We start from the raw sequence: 21,319 nt of genomic DNA on the forward strand, positions 1-21,319 counted from the left end.
GGAAAGTGACGTAGAAACCAGTTTATATGCTGCTGCACCTCTGACTGGAGTTTGAACTTTGGTCTCTAGATGAAGATTAAACCAAAATAATAAAACTGTAGATTGTTGTGATTTTAGTTTATTTCATCCTAAGCAGAATTTTCCAAACACACAGTATTTATCAATTGTTAAAGCACAATTCCTGAAACCTTGCTCCCTTTTCTCAAAACATTAAACACATAACCTCAGCTTCAAGCACGATTTACAAAACCTCTCATTCCTCTTGCAAAATCAAACTCGCTTCAAAACAGTTTTACCTGTGCTCAAAATCAAACACTACTCTCAGGTCATAAACTAATTGCTCACAATTGCATGCACTATCAAGCAGTCAGTAAACAATACACCAATAAATAGATTGCTCAAAGTTCAGGGCCATACAATTTGTTTATTGCACCATATGCAGCCTGCAGCTACAGTGTACAATGACAGTGAAATAAAAACATACAATGAAAAACAAAGGGCTAAATATGTCATCAATGGGCCTCGTCTTGCCTTTGGGCAGGGTCAGGCCACAGCACTTCATCAACGTCACATGCAATATTTTCCCTCCTGAGGCAAAAGCCTCTGGTGTGCCATATCAGCCTGGACATGATTCCTCACTTATATCACCACAGGCTAAATCCATGGCTTGCAGCAGATTTACTCTGATGTAGGGCTGTCTATCATACACTTTCCATCTCCAAGAGGAAAAAAAAAACTCCTCAATCAGATTCAGGAAAGGCGAGTATGGAGGGAGGTACAGGTTCATAAACTGCCCATTGATGGTAAACCATTCCCTCACTTGAGCAGCTCTGTGGAAACTGACATTGTCCCAGTCCCACACTATTACTAGGTTGGGATGGGACCCAGCTCTTCACCCTGCTGCTCTTGAACCTGCTGCTCAAATAATGCATCTCTTAGACCGACAAGAAATCTGAGGAGATGCTGGGTGTTAAAAGGCCCCAATGTAACATGATGATGTATAACACCACGGTTGCTGATAGCAGCACAGATTGTGACATTGCCACCTTGTTGACCAGGGACTTCAACAATGGCTCACTGTCCATTAATGTTTCGGCCTCTCCTTCTCCTCTTCTGAAGATTGAAGCCTGCTTCATCAAAAAAGATGAACTCGTGGGGTCTGTCGAAGGATTCCAAGTCAAATATTGTCTGTGTAGAAATACAATATAGAATTGTGTAAGTTGTTCAGAGTCAGTACTATGCTGTAGAGTACAATTAGGAATAATGTAAACACTTCCGGTTTATAGAGAATGCACTCAAGAGTAATGTCTTTCATATGTTTATGTTTATGTTTATGTATTTAGCAGACGCTTTTGTCCAAAGCGACTTACAAGTGATAATCGGCATTTTGCCCTTGAGGCTAACAACAACAACAACAACAAATTGACATCAGTCATGGAGAGGAGGGAACAAGGAGTGGACAGTAGAGAGGGGGGACGGGTGCAGACAAGGTGCTAGTTAAGAAGATGCTCTCTGAAGAGCAGGGTCTTCAGGAGTTTCTTGAAAATAGAAAAGGAAGCCGCAGTTCTGGTAGTGTTAGGAAGGTCATTCCACATTTGTGGAACGATGCATGAGAAAAGTCTGGATTGTCCTGAGCATGGTGTAGGCACTGCTAGCTGACAATCCTGTGATGACCGGAGCGGCCAGGCCGAGACGTAAGCCTTTGCAAGAGGATTCAGGTAGATGGGAGCCGTACCGTCTCGGACTTTGTATGCTAGTGTTAGCAATTTGAATTTGATGCGTGCTGCTAGCGGTAGCCAGTGGAGCTCAATGAACAGAGGGGTGACGGGTGCTCTTTTAGGCTGATTGAAGACCAGACGCGCCGCTGCGTTCTGGACCATTTGAAGAGGTTTCACAGTACAGCCTGGAAGACCAGTTAGAAGAGCATTGCAGTAATCGAGGCGGGAGATGACAGTAGATTGCACCAGGAGCTGGGTGGCATGTTGTGTTAGGTATGGTCTGATCTTACGTATGTTGTACAGCGCAAAGCGGCATGAACGAGCAACAAAGGCAATATGATCTTTAAAGGTCAGGTGTTCATCAATCACAACACCCAGATTTCGAACTGCCTTTGAAGGAGCCAGCGATAGGAAGTCATTCTGGATTGAGATATTGTGCTGAATGGATGGTTTTGCTGGGATGACAAGTAGTTCAGTTTTAGAGAGGTTGAGTTGGAGATGGTGGGATTTCATCCATTTTGAGATGTCAGAGAGACAGTTTGATATTCGTGCTGAGATAGTGTGGTCGTCCGGTGGAAATGACAGATAGAGCTGGGTGTCATCTGCATAGCAGTGGTAGGAGAAGCCATGTGATCGAATGATCTCAGCCAGTGAGGTGGTGTATATGGCAAAGAGAAGAGGTCCTAGTACAGAGCCCTGGGGGACTCCTGTGGCAAGGTGGTGCACGGTAGAGGACTGTCCAAGCCAAGATACGCTGAATGATCGTCCTGTGAGGTAAGATTCAAACCAGGCGTGTGCTTTCTCTGTGATGCCCATGGTAGAGAGTGCTGACAAAAGGAAGCCATGGTTGACAGTGTCAAATGCAGCCGATAAGTCGAGCAGGATAAGCGCTGAGGATTTGCCTGTCGCTCTAGCTTCTTTTAAGGATTCAGTCACTGCTAACAGAGCAGTTTCAGTGGAGTGGCCCTTTTTGAACCCAGATTGGTAAGGGTCAAGCAGACAGTTTTGTGAGATGTATTCTGTGATCTGCTTGAAAGCAACCCTTTCAATGATTTTGGACAGAAAAGGGAGGAGAGAGATAGGTCGGTAGTTCTCCACATGATTTGGAGGAAGAGATGGTTTTTTTAGCAGCGGTTTAACCTGAGCATGCTTGAGAGAGGTGGGAAATGTACTGGATGTCAGTGATGCGTTGATCACATGTGTGACTGCTGCGGCTACTGTGGGAGCAATAGCTTGGAGCAGCTTAGTTGGAATGGGGTCAAGTGGGCATGTAGTAGGGCGGCTGCACGTGAGAAGCTTGGACACACAGTTCGCAGTGAGAGGGGAAAAAGAGGAAAATGAAGCAGTAGGGCTTGGGATGGTTGGGCTTGAAGGAGATTGTGGTAGTGAATGTTCAGGAGTGGCCAGTTGAGAAAACTGTTTTCTTATCGCTGCCACTTTGTCAGTGAAGAATGAAGCAAAGGTGTCAGCTGATAGATTGTTGGTAGGAGGTGGAGATGGAGGGTTGAGCAGAGTTTTGAATGTTGGAAATAGTTTCTGAGAGTCAGTAGAGCTGAGAATTTTGTCAGTGTAGAAAGTTTCTTTGCATCAGTGATGCTGGCAGAGAATGAGGACAGTAATTCCTGAGATTTCAATAGATCACCAGGATCTTTTGTTTTGCGCCATTTCCATTCCTCAGCTCTAAGATTGGTGCGTAGAGCCCGGAGGGTATCATTTAGCCAAGGGTGCGACTGAGAGGCTCTAGCAGGTCTAGTGGCTAAAGGGCACAAGTTATTAAGACAAGAGCAGAGTGTGGAGCAGAGTGACTCAGTGGCTTCATTCACTTCATAAGCAGAGAATGTGCTGGGAGATGGAAGAGTGGAGGCAACAAGAGAGGAGAAGTAGTTGGGTGCCAGATTGCGGAGGTTGCGGCGGAATGAGATCATTGGGGAGGAAGCAGTGGACCTCCCTTGTAGAGTTGTGCTGAAATTGATGAAGTAATGATCCGAAAGATGCAGCGGTGTGACAGAGATTGTGTCTATGGCACAGTTTCTGGAGAAAATGAGGTCAAGTGCTTTTCCAACTTTGTGAGTTGGAGTGCTTTGTACTAGTTTTAAATCAAATGATGACATTAGTGACAGGAAGCCTGATGAGCTGGGATTGTCCAGGTGAATATTCATGTCTCCAAGGACCATTGTGGGACAGTCGTGCTCAGGAATGGAGGAGAGCAGGGTGCATTGGCGGTTCTAGGGGCGGGGCCACAGGGGCACTGGCCCCTGCTGAAATATGATTGGCCCCTGTAGTGCCCCTGTCCTGTCACTCATCTGTCCTTTGTGCGGTGATGAGATTATAGGTGGATGCAATTCCGAGTCCAAACACTAGTGACCGTGTGGCGCTAAGGAGCAAAATAGTGTGTGAAATCCAACAGAAGAAGATTTGAAAGATTCCAAGAAGGGAGAACTTTTCAACCGACATCGGTTCTGATGAGAGTCCACGTTATGAGGAGTTTGTTGGTAAGTCACGAATCACTGTTTACTCACAGTTGCCATGTAAGTCAAGTCTGACAATAAGTCCAATGGAAAGCAATGCCGACATTAGTTAAAGGTAATGTTAAAAAGGGCTTGTGAAAAAACGTTAGCCCTTGCTAATCCATGTACTTCTTTTGTAATCTGCATTTCGTGTGTTAATAGTTGGCACTGTCTGATAGAGAACATGAAAAGAAAGGGTCAGATACAGGCGGGAATTCTGCAGTTTTTTCCCAAGAGAGTGAGTGTGTCAGCTGGTGAAAACGAGCATGGAGAAATCAGAGAGAGAGCAGCAGGAGGCAGTAGACCAGAGGCTGGAACAGGGCAAGGGACCTCCATTCCCCTTTTATCAGGTCAGAAAGAATATAATCTTTATTGTGCAACAGTCATGTCAGATAAACACGAGAGACAGCCTCTTGTAGGACATACCATGCTGGGAAATCAGCGTACGTGTAATATAAACGCGCTGTGGCGGCATGGTGTTGCGGGAATTTTGTGGCATTCGTGCTGCCACGGTTGATACTAATATCACCGCAACGCCGGACTTGTGAATGCATATTACAACTTGGCGCAACAGAAGGGGGTATCATGATCACGTGGGCAGTTACTGCCGAGCTCCGGCCGGCAACTATATTGAAAATGAAAGTAAACATGGGCCGTAAGTTTGGCTTTTCTAAACAGAATCAGCTGAGATGATGGCCGGGGAGCCTCTCCGTAAGAGTTGAAGCTCAGATCACCAGAGACTGCACGGGGACAGACACCTTCTGGAGCGGCTTGTTAAAAAAGCTTAATGAGTGTGGCTTTGATCGCAATAAAAAGCAAGTTATGTCCAAGATAAACTGAAGTCCGTGGCAGCGCAGAGACCGCCCCCAAGCTCCCTTTTCACCGCCATCGCATAATCTTTTTTGTAAAAAGATCATGATCGCACCACATTATCCAGCAGGACGGACTGACCACTTATAAACGACCGAATGCTGCCCAATATTTCTGCTTATAATTGAGGATAACCTTTTCCCATTTTATCTTGGAGCTGATCCAGTTAATGTGGAGTCATTTTCTTGCACAGAAAATTTGCATTGAGCTTTTTATATTTATCAGTAATAATTGGGTCAGTTATTCCAAGCACCAAAAATAAAGGATTATTGTTTAAATTGATAGAAGTTGTTAATTGTGACTAATCATTAGTGGCAAAGTTGCTTCCCTTTAGTAAATGATTTTACGTTTTTCAAAGCATCTTTCCGTTCATCATCAGTAATGCTGCAGTTAAGTTTCCTTTCCCACAATTCCTTCAAGGTTTCCCTAAATTGTGACATTTTGATGTATTGTAAAATGTGTGGGAAAAGTCCTTGTCTGAAACACTGAATTTTCTAATTGGTTGATTAAGTAAGGTCAAGGTTAAGTTTTCCAAAGAGATTTTGTGTTTTGGATATTCCTTTGTTAGTCCAACTTTTCCTGCCATTATTCTAGGTAAAAATAAAAAAAATCACCATTATCTCAAATTTGTTAAATGATGTTATCTTGTACTAATGGCACATATGTTTACTGAATTCTTCCGCTTCATGGTGATGTGGTTTACTATAACATTAACATAATGGATTTAAATTGTATTGGTTTCTTTGTCTACATCTACCACATCTCATCTTTATAGTCCAATCTTTCAAGTCTTCAATTTCAAATAAATAAAAATGTGGTCTCATAGAAAACAAAGTTTTGGCTGGATTTAGCTGGAGTTTGACATATATTTGTATTTTAGCTGCAAACTGGGACAAGACTCTCTCCAATTCAGACAACCAGAGTGAAGTTAATGACTCAACCTTCCATCCTGCTGGGCCACCAGAGTCACCAATCAATGCTAATCCTGCAGGATCAAATGGTAAACATTGATCTTTGAAAGTAATAAATGCTTGTGTATGTATTTGGCTTATGTTAGATAATTTCTCATTTGCTGTTTTCAGACATCTTCCAGTGTGATGCACAGAGTCCTGCGCAGACATCAGAACAGTGTTCTGTTCCAGTAGGACCTGGTGGTGTGCTTCTCATTTTGTAAAGGCTCTTTAAATTTAATTGAATTTTGCAGTCAGTCACTTGCAGATTCTGAATGCCATGAATGTTAAAGGTTGAGAGATATAAGCAATGACTCAGACTTATTTAATTGACTTCCCACCAGACATTTCCCAGTCAAGAGCAGAGGGTCCTGTGATATTCTTCTGGTGTTTTTTCCACACACAAACATATTTTAACCTGATATTTGTGGCTTTGCAAAATAAATTGAATGCTAAAATTTCTCAAATGCTGTGTGTGGTTGTATTTTGTCAATGTACAGTAAAAATTGATGTACAATTGCATTGATGTTTTTCAACATGGTGTTGGGGTAAACTGTATCTACCATACAAAACTGGGAATAGTATGCAAGTATGTTGGACTGTACGTGGCCCCTCTATAAATATTGTGGCCCCTTGATGGCCCCACCCTCAGAAAAATCCTAGATCCGCCACTGGCAGGGTGTCGAGTTCATCAAGAAATTCTCTGAGTTGACCTGGTTGACGATATATGACAACTAAAAAGATTTTTTTTCGGTACAGTCACCTGGATGGCATGGTATTCAAAGGAGTTGTACTTAGCGATTGGTAGCAACTGACTATATATCCATTTATTGGAAATTAACATGCCCGTTCCACCACCTCGGCCAGATGCACGAGAAGTGTGGGTGAAAGTGTGGTTAACTGACAGAGCAGATGGGGTAGCATTGTCACATGGTTTGATCCAGGTCTCAGTGAGAGCCAGTGCATCATATAGTGTGTGTTGACAATCTGGATTACTGTAAACGTGTCTGGATGTACACTTACTTGCACATTCTGAGCTCGCAGTTCTTTCACCCTTGGCAAGTTGTGCTCAAAAGGTACTCTGTAAACTTGTTTCATTCGCAGCACTGTCAATTCCCTGGAAGTGTGTGTTGTCTTGTATCACTCGCTCCTGGATTTCTCTGAGACGTATTGTGTTATTTTGAAGGACCATGTCCACTATATTGGTCTCCTGCTCCTGAGTGAATATAGCAGTCCTTCCACCCGCACGAGGCATCCTTGCAATTCAGTAGACATGCAGTTACAAAAACATTTATGCAGCGCAATACAGGGGTGAATCTAGCAAATGTCTATTGGAACAGCTGCATAGACAATGTAGTAGAGTAAACTATACCTGTTCTCTTCTCTGAATGTCCTTACTATGGAGGACACAGAAAATCAGCTCAAATTGGGTTGCACTCCAAGTCCTGCTTCCCTCATTGTCAGCCCATGGACAACAACATGGTCTATGATTGTTGCTCGGATTTCATTTGATATTTCCATTATTTGTTTTGCTCTTCCTCATCATCCTCCTCTTACTCTTTCTTGCCCTCCTCCTCATCCCCCACCTCACATACGCACCCATCCTCGTCTTCTCACATGAATTCTTCTATCCATTGTCACACTTTCTCATTCCCACCTTCAACAACCTGTTTGCTCTCTGAACTTGCTTGTATTGGTTGTCATCATTTGAAACAAGTGAAATCTATTTTCACTGATTGTGTTCAATCAGTGACATTTGTGCTCTTGTTATGGGTAAATGTGTGCCACTTGTGTTTACTGCTACGGATGACATGTACATTAGAGTGCAGAATGTGTTTTATGGATGAGAATGTGTTCAGAGTTTTGCTAAACCATGTGAAATAATTCAAGGTTTTGACAACAGGCTCAACAGTTCGCTTAATGAGTTCAAGCAACTGAGAACTTTCTTCAGTCAATGGATTTTAGTGTTTTAGCAATTGAGAAAAACTGTAATGAAGGAAACTCAACCTGGTTGTTTGTTGTAGCTCCTCCTGACACAGCTTCCCTTTTTCACAATAAAACAAGTTAGAGCAAACAAAGCCCTTTCACAATAAAACACAGTTGTCTTAGAAAACATGTAGACGAACATTTACTGCTGCATGAAAGCCAGAATAAAATAAATAAAACATCAGGGGTGTGGGTGAGGTTTTTTGACCTTAATGGCAATTTTTACTTGCATTACTTTTAGTTTTAGACTTCAAGTACAGTAATTATGATTTCATTACTTTTTGTCATGTTCTGTGTCCTCATCTCCCCAGCTCCTTCTGTCTGTGTTGAAAGGGGTCAGCCAGGTCATGACGGACTGTTCAAGGTGCGCCCCATTATTGAGATGATAATTCCAGGCTTTTCATGCATCTATGGTCCACAGAAAGAACTGTCCTTGGATGAAATGACCATCACATTCAAGGAAAGGTCTACCTTGAGGCTGTACAACCCCAAAAATGCAGACAAATATGGCAACAAAGCATTTGTTCCGAGTATTATTTTGTTTATAATTGTTTATATATGCATATATATATATATATATATATATATATATATATATATATATATGTGTGTGTGTGTGTGTATATATATATATATATATATATATATGTGTGTGTGTGTGTGTATATATATATATATATATATATATATATATATATATATATATATATATTAGGGCTGGGACTTTAACGTGTTAATTACGATTAATTGATTAGAAAAAAAATAATGCGTTAAAAAAATTTACGCATTTAATCATAGCTTGCATTTCAAGCACGGCGGAACCTTTGTCATTGCACGATGTCCTCGTAGACTGAATATCACACACAACAATGCACAGTGCCAATGGCTACTAAAACGGAATAAAAACAGAAAGAAGTTGCCTTGCTTGGACTGATGCAGGATTTAGGAAACACATCCGCCTCTTTTCTTAACTTGGGAAAAAAACTTCCAGACAACAATGGAGTCCGTGTCGCGGACATTTTTCAGAGATCGTCTCTGCTGCGGCTGCCTGGTAGCACCGGAAACTTTACAAAAGTTGCGGTAAGCTATATTTTTAACATTTACGTAACATCTGTGCAGCGCTGAAAGCACCAGACAGAATAATTCTGTGCCCTAACGGTAGTTTATGAAAGTAGTCAGACAAACGAGAGGCACCTGGCTGCCACTGGGAGAACGCTCCGTGTTCTCACTACTCTGTAAACAATCACAGACAACGTGTCTTAAAGTTGAAAACAGAAGTTTAAGTTAAAACAGAAACACTCTGAAACTTTTCTGATGATTTTCTTTTTTTTCTTTTTTTTTTTACCGTGTCCTGTCTGGCTGTGAAGCAAGCAGAATTGATGTCTGAATGCTGGTAACAAGCAAGAAATATATAATCAACATTATTTAACTGAACAGTCACACGATAATAAATCACAGTGCATTAAGTGCCCACCATAGTCTTAAGACCTGTGTTTAATGTTCCCAAGCCCATACTTTTGAGAGCACCATGTGAGCGCCTGTGTGTGTACATGCGCTTGTTTATGTAAGGTTTATCTATAGGAGCGTCCAATAGAGAGTGTGAGGGACCACAGATCCGCCCCCCAAAGATGCGCAGGAGACGGGGGGAGCTCCAAGTCTCAGAGATCCAGGCGCTGCCCCAGAACACAAGAACCCCAAGGAGACTGCAACCAGAAAGGCCCCCGCCCCCCTCGAGAGGCACAGAGGATCGCCCCGGGGGGCCACAACCAGCAGCCGGCAGAGTCCCGGGAGATATCAGCGACAAGCCCACAGGCCCGCCCGCAGCCTCCCACCCCCTAGCCGGCCGAGCCCGGGACCCAGCGACCCGGGATCATGGGGTGACCACCCCCGCCAGGGACCCAGCAGAGCCCAGGGACCCAGACACCACCAGGCAGCCACCGGGATCTATCAGGCAGATGCCAAAATCTTAAACCCCCAGACCCGGTTGCCACGAACACTCAGGCAGACCAAGGCACAACCCCTCACACCAGGTGTGGCAGGGGGAGGGGGGACTAAGATCTATATCATCAAGAGAAGTTCCAGGAGAGGGGAGGACCCAAAGGCCCCACCTGACATATACAGTCATACACAAACACAGTCACACACTCCCTCCATCATGCTCACACATACACATACAACCCAAGACATACAAAAATGCACGCCAGACGCCCACTCATGCTCCCCATACACACCCTATTCACTCTGGTCCCAGTACTGCTGCACACTGAGTACAACCATCACCAGTAACCAGAGTTTGACCCTTTCTGCTGGGGTGCTGATGAGTAGGCTCCCCCGCCCAACGCTGAGCACAGCAACCTACCACCCCAGACCCCAACCAGATGGCCAGATCTCCCTCCTAGCCTCCAGCCCCAGGAAGCCAAGCAACAACAGAGGTGCTCTAAGACCCCTAGTCTCCCTCTGCCTGCTCCAATATAGTGTTGTGTGATCATGAGGTGTATTCCATGGCTGTGGTGAGCGGGCAGTGCGGGCATCATCCGGGCTATGCCAGCTGATGCCACCGCACCACCCCACTTACACCCTCAGCCCTCGGTGTCTAAGTGTGGTTTAAAATTGGAAGTGGGCACCGGCACCCGGGAGGAGGCTGAGATATCCCCCTGCCAAATGCCGTTGAATGTGCTCACTCCCAAGGCCGAAAGTGTGTGTTTGTGTGGAATGTCATCAGTGGAAGTGTATAAGGTGCAAATAAAATTAGGGGGCAGGTTGCCACAGGAATGCGGAAATGGGGTCCATACCCACACTCCCTGACTTGCCCACCCCCCAAGGTCCTTTGTGTATGTTTGTGTGATGATGTGAGGGGAGTAGGAGGAGAAAAATATGCGGGGATGGGGAGGAATGGCTGGTTGGGCTTAGCCCTCCAGGGAGCCAGCTCCCCTACTGGCCCCAATAGGCACCCCTGTTGTCAAACTGCCACCCAGGGCATGGAGACTCCTGCCAGGACCCAAAGCAGCAGCATTACAGAGCCTCATGGAGTCCGAGGGCACCAACCCAGCCCCACCCCAGCAGAATATCTATGCCCATCCCTGCATTTGCACAACTTCCAGAATATATAAGACATGGGACATCCAGGTAAGGTTGGGTCCTCCCCCTCCTGGACCTCCCCCTCCCCTGTGATGGAACGGCAGAGGAGCCAAGGTCTACCTGAGGCCCCCGAACCCGGGCCAGGCACTGCTGCATGTTCCTGGCTTCTTCCCGGCAGCATACATGTCAGGACCCGAACCCCAAGGCCCCGCCCAGATCCCCACACGGGGCCGGTCACTCCCAAACCCCGAGCCCCCATGCCCTCACCCAGACCCGCCCAGGGGCAATGCAGCTGCCAGGCAGTGACCCATGGTTGCCGCCAAGATCCCCAAGGGGCCCCACTCACAACCGCCAGTAGTCCACCCCCGAGGCAACCCAAGCACCTCCAGAGGGGGGCAATGGCCCCCCAGTCCCAGACACCCCCAGTGAACCCACCTCCAGGGAACATCCGGATACTCCAAACTCAGACCCCCCCCCCATCCCGCAGGACAACATCAACGGCCCCCCACCCTCGCTATGTGATGGAACCGATCAAGGGAGCCCAGAGAGATTGATCTGAAGTGGAAGCAGAGGCTAAATCAAGTGTAATATGATCTAACAGAAGATTTCTATACTGGTTAATGCAGAGAGTTTCTCTATTTTTCCAATTCAAGAGGATAGTTTTCTTAGCGATGCATATGGCAGTCAGAACCACATGAACCACAGATGTTTCAATCGGGACATCGTCCAGGTTTCCCAGTAAACAAAGAGAGGGGGTGGTTGGGATATGACATTTCAGAGACTTTGACAGGTCTTCACACACTCTACTCCAAAAGTCCTGGACAGGTGGACAGGACCACAGTGCATGAATGTAATTGTCAGGAATATTGTTTGTGCAGTGTGTACAGGTGTCAGACGACACAAACCCCATCTTGAACATCCGATGACCTGTATAGTGTACTCTGTGTAGAATTTTGTACTGAATTAATTGTAAATTGGAGTGTCTGATCATTTTAAACGTTTTTAAACAAGTTTGGGACCAGAAGTTCTGGTCAAAGCTGACTGATAGATCCGCCTCCCATTTTTCAATAGGGATTACTATTCTATCGTCTATTTTGGACAGTGTCTTATATACTTTAGACAGTAGTTTGGGGGGTTTGGGATTATAGAAGTCTTATACCCTTGGTGGTGTTTGCAATTCTATTTTATTGAGCTTAAATGTTTGTTTTACTACAGATTTAATTTGGTGGTATTCTAAAAAGCTATTCTTATTCCAAATTGGGAGACTGAAAAAAATTAACGTCGTCAGGATATTCTAATTTTATGACCAGCACCTGTAAATCGTAAATCTGCACGTTACACGTAGTGCCTGTAATTATTTGTTCAGCACATTTCATACTCCGAGGCAATTCAATGTGCCTTCCGTTTGTGAGAATAGCACGGACATTAAAATAATGTGACAGCACAAAATTAAATACAAAAATTAATTTAGATCTAATTAAATAAACAAATCAATTTCAGATTTAAGAATCAGAAAAAGTTTAAGTTCAATCTGTGTGCAGAATATAGTATCTATGGTGTGGGTGGATGAGGATTAACTTCATTTGGTGTGGAATTAGGCCAATGTATCCTTTCCTATGGCTGGTCAGCCCACAGCTGTTGTCGATCTGATGTCAGGGTTGACATCCAGACTAATTCCACACATCTTCATTTGAAGAGATTCAGACTTGGCTGTAGGCCTCAGCATGGCACAGTTAGTGTAAGATAGTGTCATTAAACCACTCTACATCAGTGGGGATAGCATGAAGAGAGTGCTATGCTTCCAATTTCTGGAAGCACTAATGATGGAGGACATGACTTGGGGTGTCTTTCTAATGGTGCTTTATTGAACCTTGTGTCCTACTGCGCACCATGGAGGACAACAGGAAGAAGGAAGATGAAGAAAGAAGAAACAGGAAGAAGGAAGAAGAAGAATAAGAAGGAAGAAGGAAGAAGAAGAAGAAGAAGAAGAAACAAGAAGAAGGAACAAGAAGAAACAAGAAGAAGAAGAAGAAGGAACAAGAAGAAGAAGAAGGAACAAGAAGAAGGAAGAAGAAGAAGAAGAAGGAAGAAGAAGAAGGAAGAAGGAGGAAGAAGAAGAAGAAGAGGAAGAAGGAAGAAGAAGAAGGAAGAAGGAACAAGAAGAAACAAGAAGAAGGAACAAGAAGAAACAAGAAGAAGGAACAAGAAGAAACAAGAAGAAGAAGAAGAAGGAACAAGAAGAAGAAGAAGAAGGAACAAGAAGACGGAGCAAGAAGGAACAAGAAGAAGCATTCTTCTTCTTTTTTTCTTCTTCTTGTTCTTTCTTTCTATGTGTTCCATCTTGTCACCCTTCTTAAAGTGAATTCCTGAATAGTTGTGAAAATCATTTACAAGCTTGCATTACAATAGCCTAATATATTAATCTTTCATTTTTGCATACAGAACCTGTCAAGTGAGGTCAGATCACCCTGATCCACTGCAAACTACTTGTGTTATGAAGAAGGATGTCTGATTATTAAAAGAAAGAAGACCCTTCTCCATGTTAGACAGAACATGACTGATGTAATGTGTCATGGTGAATTCAGCTCAGTGGCTGGAGTTTAGGACAAAAAGCACAGACAGTTTGAAGATAAGTTTATATATTTGTTTATTTATTTGCCACAATGTAATTAGTTATAAATAAACAAACTTGAACAATGAAAGCTATATTATTTTTTACATCCTAACATGTACCAAGATTCTTCTTCTTATTATTATAATTTAGTTAATGCTTCACAACTTTAAAACATCAAAATAAACTGTGTTCACATGTCTTTTTTCTTTTCTTTCTTTTTTTTCTTTCTTTTTTTATTTTTTTACCTTTTTATATGTATTTTTCTGAGAGGGTGAATTTTCTTGCTTCACCGTAACTGGAAAATTGGCAACAGCTTGCAAAACTTGAAACTTTTATTGTGAAACCCGGAAGTAACCTTTGACCTAACGGATATGGTTTAATGTTTAGACGGTTTCCGCTAGTCGAACTACAGTGATTTAGGAAAGTCGGAAATATCTAAAGAAGATTGGATATTAGTGGCACGGAAGGTACGTTTGGTTAACATCGTTTTGCAGAGTTATTGAAAATCTAAAAATATAAAGGATTAGATGGCAGACTGGCAAATAACAATATAGCGCTAGCGACAGAGCTAGCTTTAGCGCATTAAGACACATGGCGACAACAGAAAATTCCGACTAAAACAAAGTTTATTCACACACAGTTATGGTGTGTTATTATATCGTCTCAGCGTTGTCCTGTTGGACGTATAAATAAACCCGTTGAATGATTTCTTCCTTTCAAGGCCAATAATAGGAGTTGGTTTCTTAGTTGTTTTTGTATCATATCTTTGAATAAGACAACTCCGCTGAAAACTGCAGCGAAAATACGTCTAACATGTTTTTGAAACGGGGTGACAGAATTTATTTCGTTCATGTTGTCCATTTTATGCTTAAGGGTCATTAAATAAAGTTTTTAATCGCTTGTCGCAAAAATATTTTTACTCGTCTTGTTTCAGGTAGCAACGTCATTATCCAAACAACTAGACTTAATAAGACATATAAATAAACGTATATCCATAGAATAAACACTAGCAAATTAAACCAAAATACCAGTTTCTTTTAGTTACTTTTAAGCAGCCTAAAGGTCGATAAAGAATGAATTAATGTCAGTTCGATGGTTTTTAAATCCAGGTTTTCTTTCTGGGAAAAGATGAAATGCTTAGTCACTTAAAAAGTCAAAACGTCATTTATATTGACTGGTCCGTTTTTATTTTCTCTAGTTAATCAACCAGTGCTTGACAAAGAGATTCTTTCCATTTTACATTAACGTTTATATTTGCTAACATTTTTTCCTGTTATCGGAGAATAAGGACCAGTAGGATTTCATATGGCACAAACAACAAAGGAGTTTTTACATTCTGTTTATTAGAAACAAGAAAAGTTTGGATAACAAATTAACAGATTACTCTAATCTTTATTTTAGTAAATGGACTCTTCAGCCAAAAGTGAAAGTCCCAGTCCTGCACATAGAGAACACAAAGGTAACACTCACAGTTTCTTTCTTTATGTTTTTCCAGAAATGACATATTCATCTTCTTTGTCTACAGAGCCATCAGAAGATGAGTCCAATCAAGCAGCAGCGATACCCCAACAGGCCGGTGTGGCAGAGAGAAACCCCGAAAAGCGATCCTCTCCTCAGTCCGGTCCCACAGGCTCTAAGAGTCCTGCCCCCTGCAGCTCCGACAGCAGAAACAGTGAGGATGAGGAGGAACATCAAGATGCACTGCAGAAGATTAGGAGCAGTGTGGCTCAGATAAATGTAAGAATCAAGCCCTGCTCTTTTTGTGTTTTCAATTATTACGCTCTTTAATTCTGCTTTGTAAACTAAAGCAGAAAAACTAAATAACTCACTAAAAAGATATTTCAGAAGTCCAGTAGGACTTTATTTTTCTTGTCTCATGTTTTCATTTTCTTCTGTCTTCAGGTTTCAGATCATTTTTACATGCGATGATCAAAATATAACATCCTTAAAATCCTTTTTTTTTTCTTTCCAGACATCCAGATCCAAAGAGAAGGACAAATCTTCATCCAGGGAAAAAGACAGATCTCATTCTAGAGAACGGGACAGGTCCCGGTCCAGAGAGAGGGACAGGTCCCGGTCCAGAGAGAGGGACAGGTCCCGGTCCAGAGAGCGAGACAGGTCCCGGTCCAGAGAGAGAGACAGGTCCCGGTCCAGAGAAAGAGTCAGAGCTCGATCCAGAGGACGAGACAGATCCAGGTCAAGAGAGAGAGACCGAAACACGGAACGCTTTGATAGAAGACGTTTTGGTCGGTAAGAAGTTTCTCAGGACGTGTCATTAACACCATGCCTACATCTACCTACCAACTTTCATATTTACTAGAGAAGATTCACTAAATTTGAGTAGGATCTGGCTGCAGACATCAGCTGGCGTGCCACCGAAAGAACTTTCTAGCGAGAACAAGATGGCGTGTCATTACTTTTACCGGAAAATCGACGATCGAAAGACCTCGGCCGGAAGTTGGTCTTTTTTGGCGGCCGCTTTTGTTTCAACCATACTCGGCTGGTTTCATAGAGGTAAGGTAAGGATGAAATTAACTAATTGTTGCAACCGTTCTTAGTTCTTAAATGTAGGCACTATAGCATTTAAAGCTTTACCAGAGAATTATTGCAAAGGGCACCGTGTTTCATAGCTAATTGTATCAATATTAACACGCAGTCTTAAAACGAATGCAGGGAGTTCACAAGCTAACACAAAAGCTACATAAATAAAGCTATCAGCAATTGTAGCTTAGCTTTAACTTAGCTATTTGATTTTTCTCGTCTCCCTGTTTGTTAAAACAGTTAAAGTAATAATATAAACTTTATATATAATTTAGATATGATATAAAGACCACGATTTCTAATACTGACTTGACTGAAACGTTATTAATACCCTTTTTTAATTAAAAAGCGTAGATTTTCAGAGATTTGTAAGTGGTTTCAATCACTAGTTTTCATACGAGGCTAAAGTTAGCTTCCGATTCGGGAAATGGCTAAAGGGCTAATACACCCAATTTTTCTCTACTCAGACCATTTTTATTCTGCTCTAGCTCAAAAACTGCAACACATACGTTCTTCAAACCTGTTTTAGATTATTCTGGGCTCGTAGTAGCAGAATGCATAAAACATAGTTTGTGATATGTGAAACCTTCCTCTGATTTGTGAAACTTCAGAAAAGACAGATTTATGAATTTATTTTTCAGCATCTGGCTCACACTGGAACTGGTCCTGTGCACCCAAAAATATTTTTTTCTGTACAAGCTTAGCTTTCAATATCTCTAAATATTTTTAAGTTATTGCGTGCGGTATTGTGCTGGGTCATTCTACTGTGGTTGCACAAATCAGGTGTCCTGCAACAGATACAATAACTTTGAAATAGTAGCCGCTTCCCTCCCTCCTTCTGATTCTGTTTCAGAATAATCCTAACCTTATAAAAAAAAGATATTTTTGTCCACTGACTGCTTTGATCGGGTATGGTTTATATTAATATTACCGGATTTAAGCACATTTAGCTGCAAATCATTCAGGAGTTAGAGGCCTTAAATATATATCTAAAATGAATATCGGACTTCTTCAAGTGACACTGTCAAAACTTCTTACATGTGCTTGTATTCTTCTTTTGCTAATAAGATGTATTTTTATCTAAATTACAGGACAATCGAGGCTTTGAAAAATGGAACCCAGGCAGTGATTTCAGATGGTGAAATCAAGGTAATGTTTAATTATAATAAATGAAGACTCTAAAATTGGACATAGGATAATGCAATCCCTTGTTTTCTGTGGTAATGTTGCTTATTTTTAACTCTTGTCTTTACTCAGACTTTGTATAAGGATCTCTGCAGCGGTAGAGTGAAGTCTGGCCTCATGTATCTGTGGCACAATCCAGGTGTCTCGCTTAAATTAAAGCAAAGACTAAAGCCACTGAAGTTCCACTTTGCTGATGCACAGGTAAATGTATACTGACTTTCAATAAGCTGCATCGCATTTATTTATCTCGATGCGTGGCCAGTGGGCCACCTGGGTCTGTTGTCTAATGCTGAGAGGAAAGTTTTGTTCATTTTTATGTTAACGTGTTTTATAGGTTGACGAGCTGACAGAGCGGATTGGTTCATGCTCAGGAATAGATAAACTAATAAAGAAGAGAGAGTTCCAGTTTCTGGACTTGGTTTTGATGTCCTTGTTCCAGAGGTACAAAGCAGTCTTCAGCAGTGATTGGTATAAAAGTTACTTTTCGAAAACATTTGACAGTGTATGAAGTAATCCTTAACAGAGTTTGGTGGCAGGAGAATCTCGTCTCTGCTTTTTGCGGATGATGTGGTCCTCCTAGCTTCATCCAGCTCTGACCTTCAGCTCTTGCTGGGTAGGTTCACGGCCGAGTGTGAAGCGGCTGGGATGAGGATCAGCACCTCCAAATCTGAGACCATGATTCTCAACCGGAAAAGGGTGGCTTGCCAACTCCGGGTCGGGGGAGAGGTCCTACCTCAAGTGGAGGAGTTTAAGTATCTCTGGGTCTTGTTCACGGGTGAGGGTAGGAGGGATCGGGAGATCGACAGGCGGATTGGTTCAGCGTCTGCAGTGATGCGGACGCTGAGCCGATCTGTCGTGGTGAAGAGGGAGCTGAGCCAGAATGCCAGGCTCTCGATTTACCGGTCGATCTACGTCCCAATCCTCACCTATGGTCATGAGCTTTGGGTAATGACCGAAAGAACGAGATTGCGGATACAAGCGGCCGAAATGAGTTTCCTCCGCAGGGTGGCCGGGCTCAGCCTTAGAGATAGGGTGAGGAGCTCGGACATTCGGGAGGGACTCGGAGTAGAACCGCTGCTCCTCCGGATCGAAAGGAGCCAGTTGAGGTGGTTTGGGCATCTGTTCAGGATGCCTCCTGGACGCCTCCCCGGGGAGGTGTTTCGGGCATGTCCTGCCGGCAGGAGGCCCCCGGGTCGACCCAGGACACGTTGGAGAGGTTACATCTCCAATTTGGTCCGGGAACGCCTTGGGGTCCTGCCAGAGGAGCTGGTGGAGGTGGCCGGGGAGAGGACGGTCTGGAGCTCCCTAGTTGGGATGCTGCCCCCGCGACCCGGACCCGGATAAGCGGAGGAAGACAATGACGATGAAGTAATCCTGCATGTTTTCAGGTAACAATAAAAGTGCTGGAAAAATGGGAGGGGATGAATCGATATGCAGCTGAGAAAGCCATGCTTCAGCAAATTCATTTGTACCCAAAATAAAATGGTTGTGAAATTAAGTGTTTCTTTGGTTTTATTGTCTTTCACTCAAAATAAATACCAACTAGCTAAATAATTATCAGCTGTAGTAGTTAAATTCTGTTGCAATGAGCTGCTGTGATACACAATAGGACAGTGTTATGGATATTTAGTAACTAATTTTTGTTGCTGCTGAGAGAGGAGTGTTGCTGAAATGTTTTTCACTGCTTCTGGGAGTCCTGTACTTTAGCAATTGGTGCAGGTCAAAAGTTCATCTTGGGCTTAACAATAAAACTGAATATTTATCACGTACTATTTTGTTTGCACATTTTGAAAAGTCTTAGTTTAGTGTGTTCTCATTTTTTCCATATATGTTTTTTTATTCACTTTACTGCCTTTTATTGTTGTGTATGTATGTGTATATATATATATATATATATACACACATACATACATATGTATGTGCTACTGTCATAAAAATTCCCTGTCTGAAGGACAAAGGGATTTAATATTCAATTTTCATGCAACGTAGGTAACAACGTTATTTAAAAGTTTGCCAGTCCAGATCTGAAGTGAAAAAAATCCGAAATAAAAAGCTTTTTCCGGTAAGTTTTGTTTTAAAAAACTACTTCCAGTGAAAGTAATGACTTCTCTTAAATATGTACATATCGAAGAGAAAAATGACACGGTATGGTTTTTCTCGACAAATCCAAACTGCTTCCGGCAAAGGTAATGACCCGATGTCTTGTTTTTCCGGATACGTCATTTCCTATCACGGCAAAGATGCCAGCTGATGTCTGCAGCCAGATGCTTGTGCTAAATTTTGATAAAATATGCAGTGAAAACTTTGCTTTGAATTTGTTCATGAAAATAAATTCTTACTTATAAAATAAGAAAATTTGCTATCTAGCTTTTTTTTTCTGAAGATTTTAGCTTAAAAATATAATAAAATCTTTTTTCCCCATGTAGTGGTCGCTACGACGATAGGCGTGATGACAGAGATGGCCGTTTTGATCGACGCGCCAATAGAGACGAAGAGTCGGATTACAGGAGGCGGGGCCGCTCTGCTTCTCCAAATGCTAAGGAACCTGTAGCAGCTGATGAGCCGCCAGTTAAGAAGAAGAAAGAGGAGCTGGATCCAATCCTGACAAGGACTGGAGGCGCTTACATCCCTCCTGCCAAGCTGCGCATGATGCAGCAGCAAATCACGGACAAGAGCAGGTAGGGCTGTGAAACCAAAACTGTGCCTTGTGAAATAAATTTAATGCATAACATCTAAGTTGCACCATTTAACTGTTGATGCCCTGCTCCCTGTGCAGCCTGGCCTATCAGAGGATGAGCTGGGAAGCTCTGAAGAAGTCCATCAATGGTCTGATCAATAAAGTCAACGTGTCCAACATCGTCAACATAATCCAGGAGCTTCTGCAGGAAAATATTGTCAGGGGGAGGTGAGCGTTAACTCTCTCACGCACGCACATCAGGGTTTAATGCTAAAGGCTTCAGTTACACTTGAACTCTTCTGATTTCATTACATTTATGTGTCTCTCTCTGTCTGTTTGTCTCTCTCTGTCTCTGTCTGTCTGTCTCTCTCTCTGTCGCTGTCTGTCTGTCTGTCCCTCTGTCTGTCTCTCTGTCTGTCTCTCTCTATCTCTGTCTCTCTTTCTCTGTCTGTCTGTCTCTCTCTCTTTCTTTCTGTCTCTGTCTGTCTGTCCCTCTGTCTGTCTCTCTGTCTGTCTGTCTCTCTTTCTTTCTGTCTCTGTCTGTCTGTCCCTCTGTCTGTCTCTCTCTCTGTCTGTCTGTCTCTCTCTCTGTCTGTCTCTGTCTGTCTGTCCCTCTGTCTGTCTCTCTCTCTGTCTGTCTCTCTCTCTTTCTTTCTGTCTCTGTCTGTCTGTCCCTCTGTCTGTCTCTCTCTCTGTCTGTCTGTCTCTCTTTCTTTCTGTCTCTGTCTGTCTGTCCCTCTGTCTGTCTCTCTGTCTGTCTGTCTCTCTCTCTGTCTGTCTCTCTCTCTCTCAGGGGTCTGCTGGCTCGTTCCGTGCTGCAGGCTCAGGCAGCTTCTCCCATCTTCACTCACGTCTACGCTGCCGTGGTGGCCATCATCAACTCAAAGTTCCCTCAGATCGGAGAGCTGATCCTCAAAAGGCTCATTTTAAACTTCAGGAGGAGTTACCGTAGGAACCTCAAGGTACTCTCTCATCTGTCTGTCTGCCTTTCTCCTTACTATGTCGGCAGCACGCAGTTACACACTAGTAGCACTTTCAACTGTCTGGGATAAGTGGGATTATAAAGTTTTACATCCTGCTGCTCCAGCAGGTGGAACTGGTCAGGAGCTCCAACAGATCTTTGGTTTTCCCCAACTTTGCCAGAACCTGCGCTCAACATCATTAGCGCTGCAGCTACTTTGATGTTAACTAGC

General features: G+C 43.0%; 1 protein-coding gene across 1 annotated transcript in view; it reads left to right on the plus strand.

Annotated features, from left to right (window-relative positions):
* Positions 1-14,070: 14,070 nt before the first annotated feature.
* cwc22 (CWC22 spliceosome associated protein homolog) overlaps positions 14,071-21,319 on the plus strand; it is a 28,729-nt gene continuing 21,480 nt past the window's right edge. The window contains exons 1-7 of the mRNA XM_015965951.3: positions 14,071-14,190; positions 15,125-15,182; positions 15,249-15,460; positions 15,696-15,973; positions 19,876-20,127; positions 20,226-20,354; positions 20,920-21,088. Of these exons, the coding sequence (XP_015821437.1) occupies positions 15,128-15,182; positions 15,249-15,460; positions 15,696-15,973; positions 19,876-20,127; positions 20,226-20,354; positions 20,920-21,088 (1,095 nt within the window). The 5' untranslated portion in view covers positions 14,071-14,190; positions 15,125-15,127. The remainder of the gene's footprint in view (positions 14,191-15,124; positions 15,183-15,248; positions 15,461-15,695; positions 15,974-19,875; positions 20,128-20,225; positions 20,355-20,919; positions 21,089-21,319) is intronic.

The sequence above is a fragment of the Nothobranchius furzeri genome, chromosome 14 (assembly GCF_043380555.1).
Source record: "Nothobranchius furzeri strain GRZ-AD chromosome 14, NfurGRZ-RIMD1, whole genome shotgun sequence".
Taxonomy (NCBI): Eukaryota; Metazoa; Chordata; class Actinopteri; order Cyprinodontiformes; family Nothobranchiidae; genus Nothobranchius; species Nothobranchius furzeri.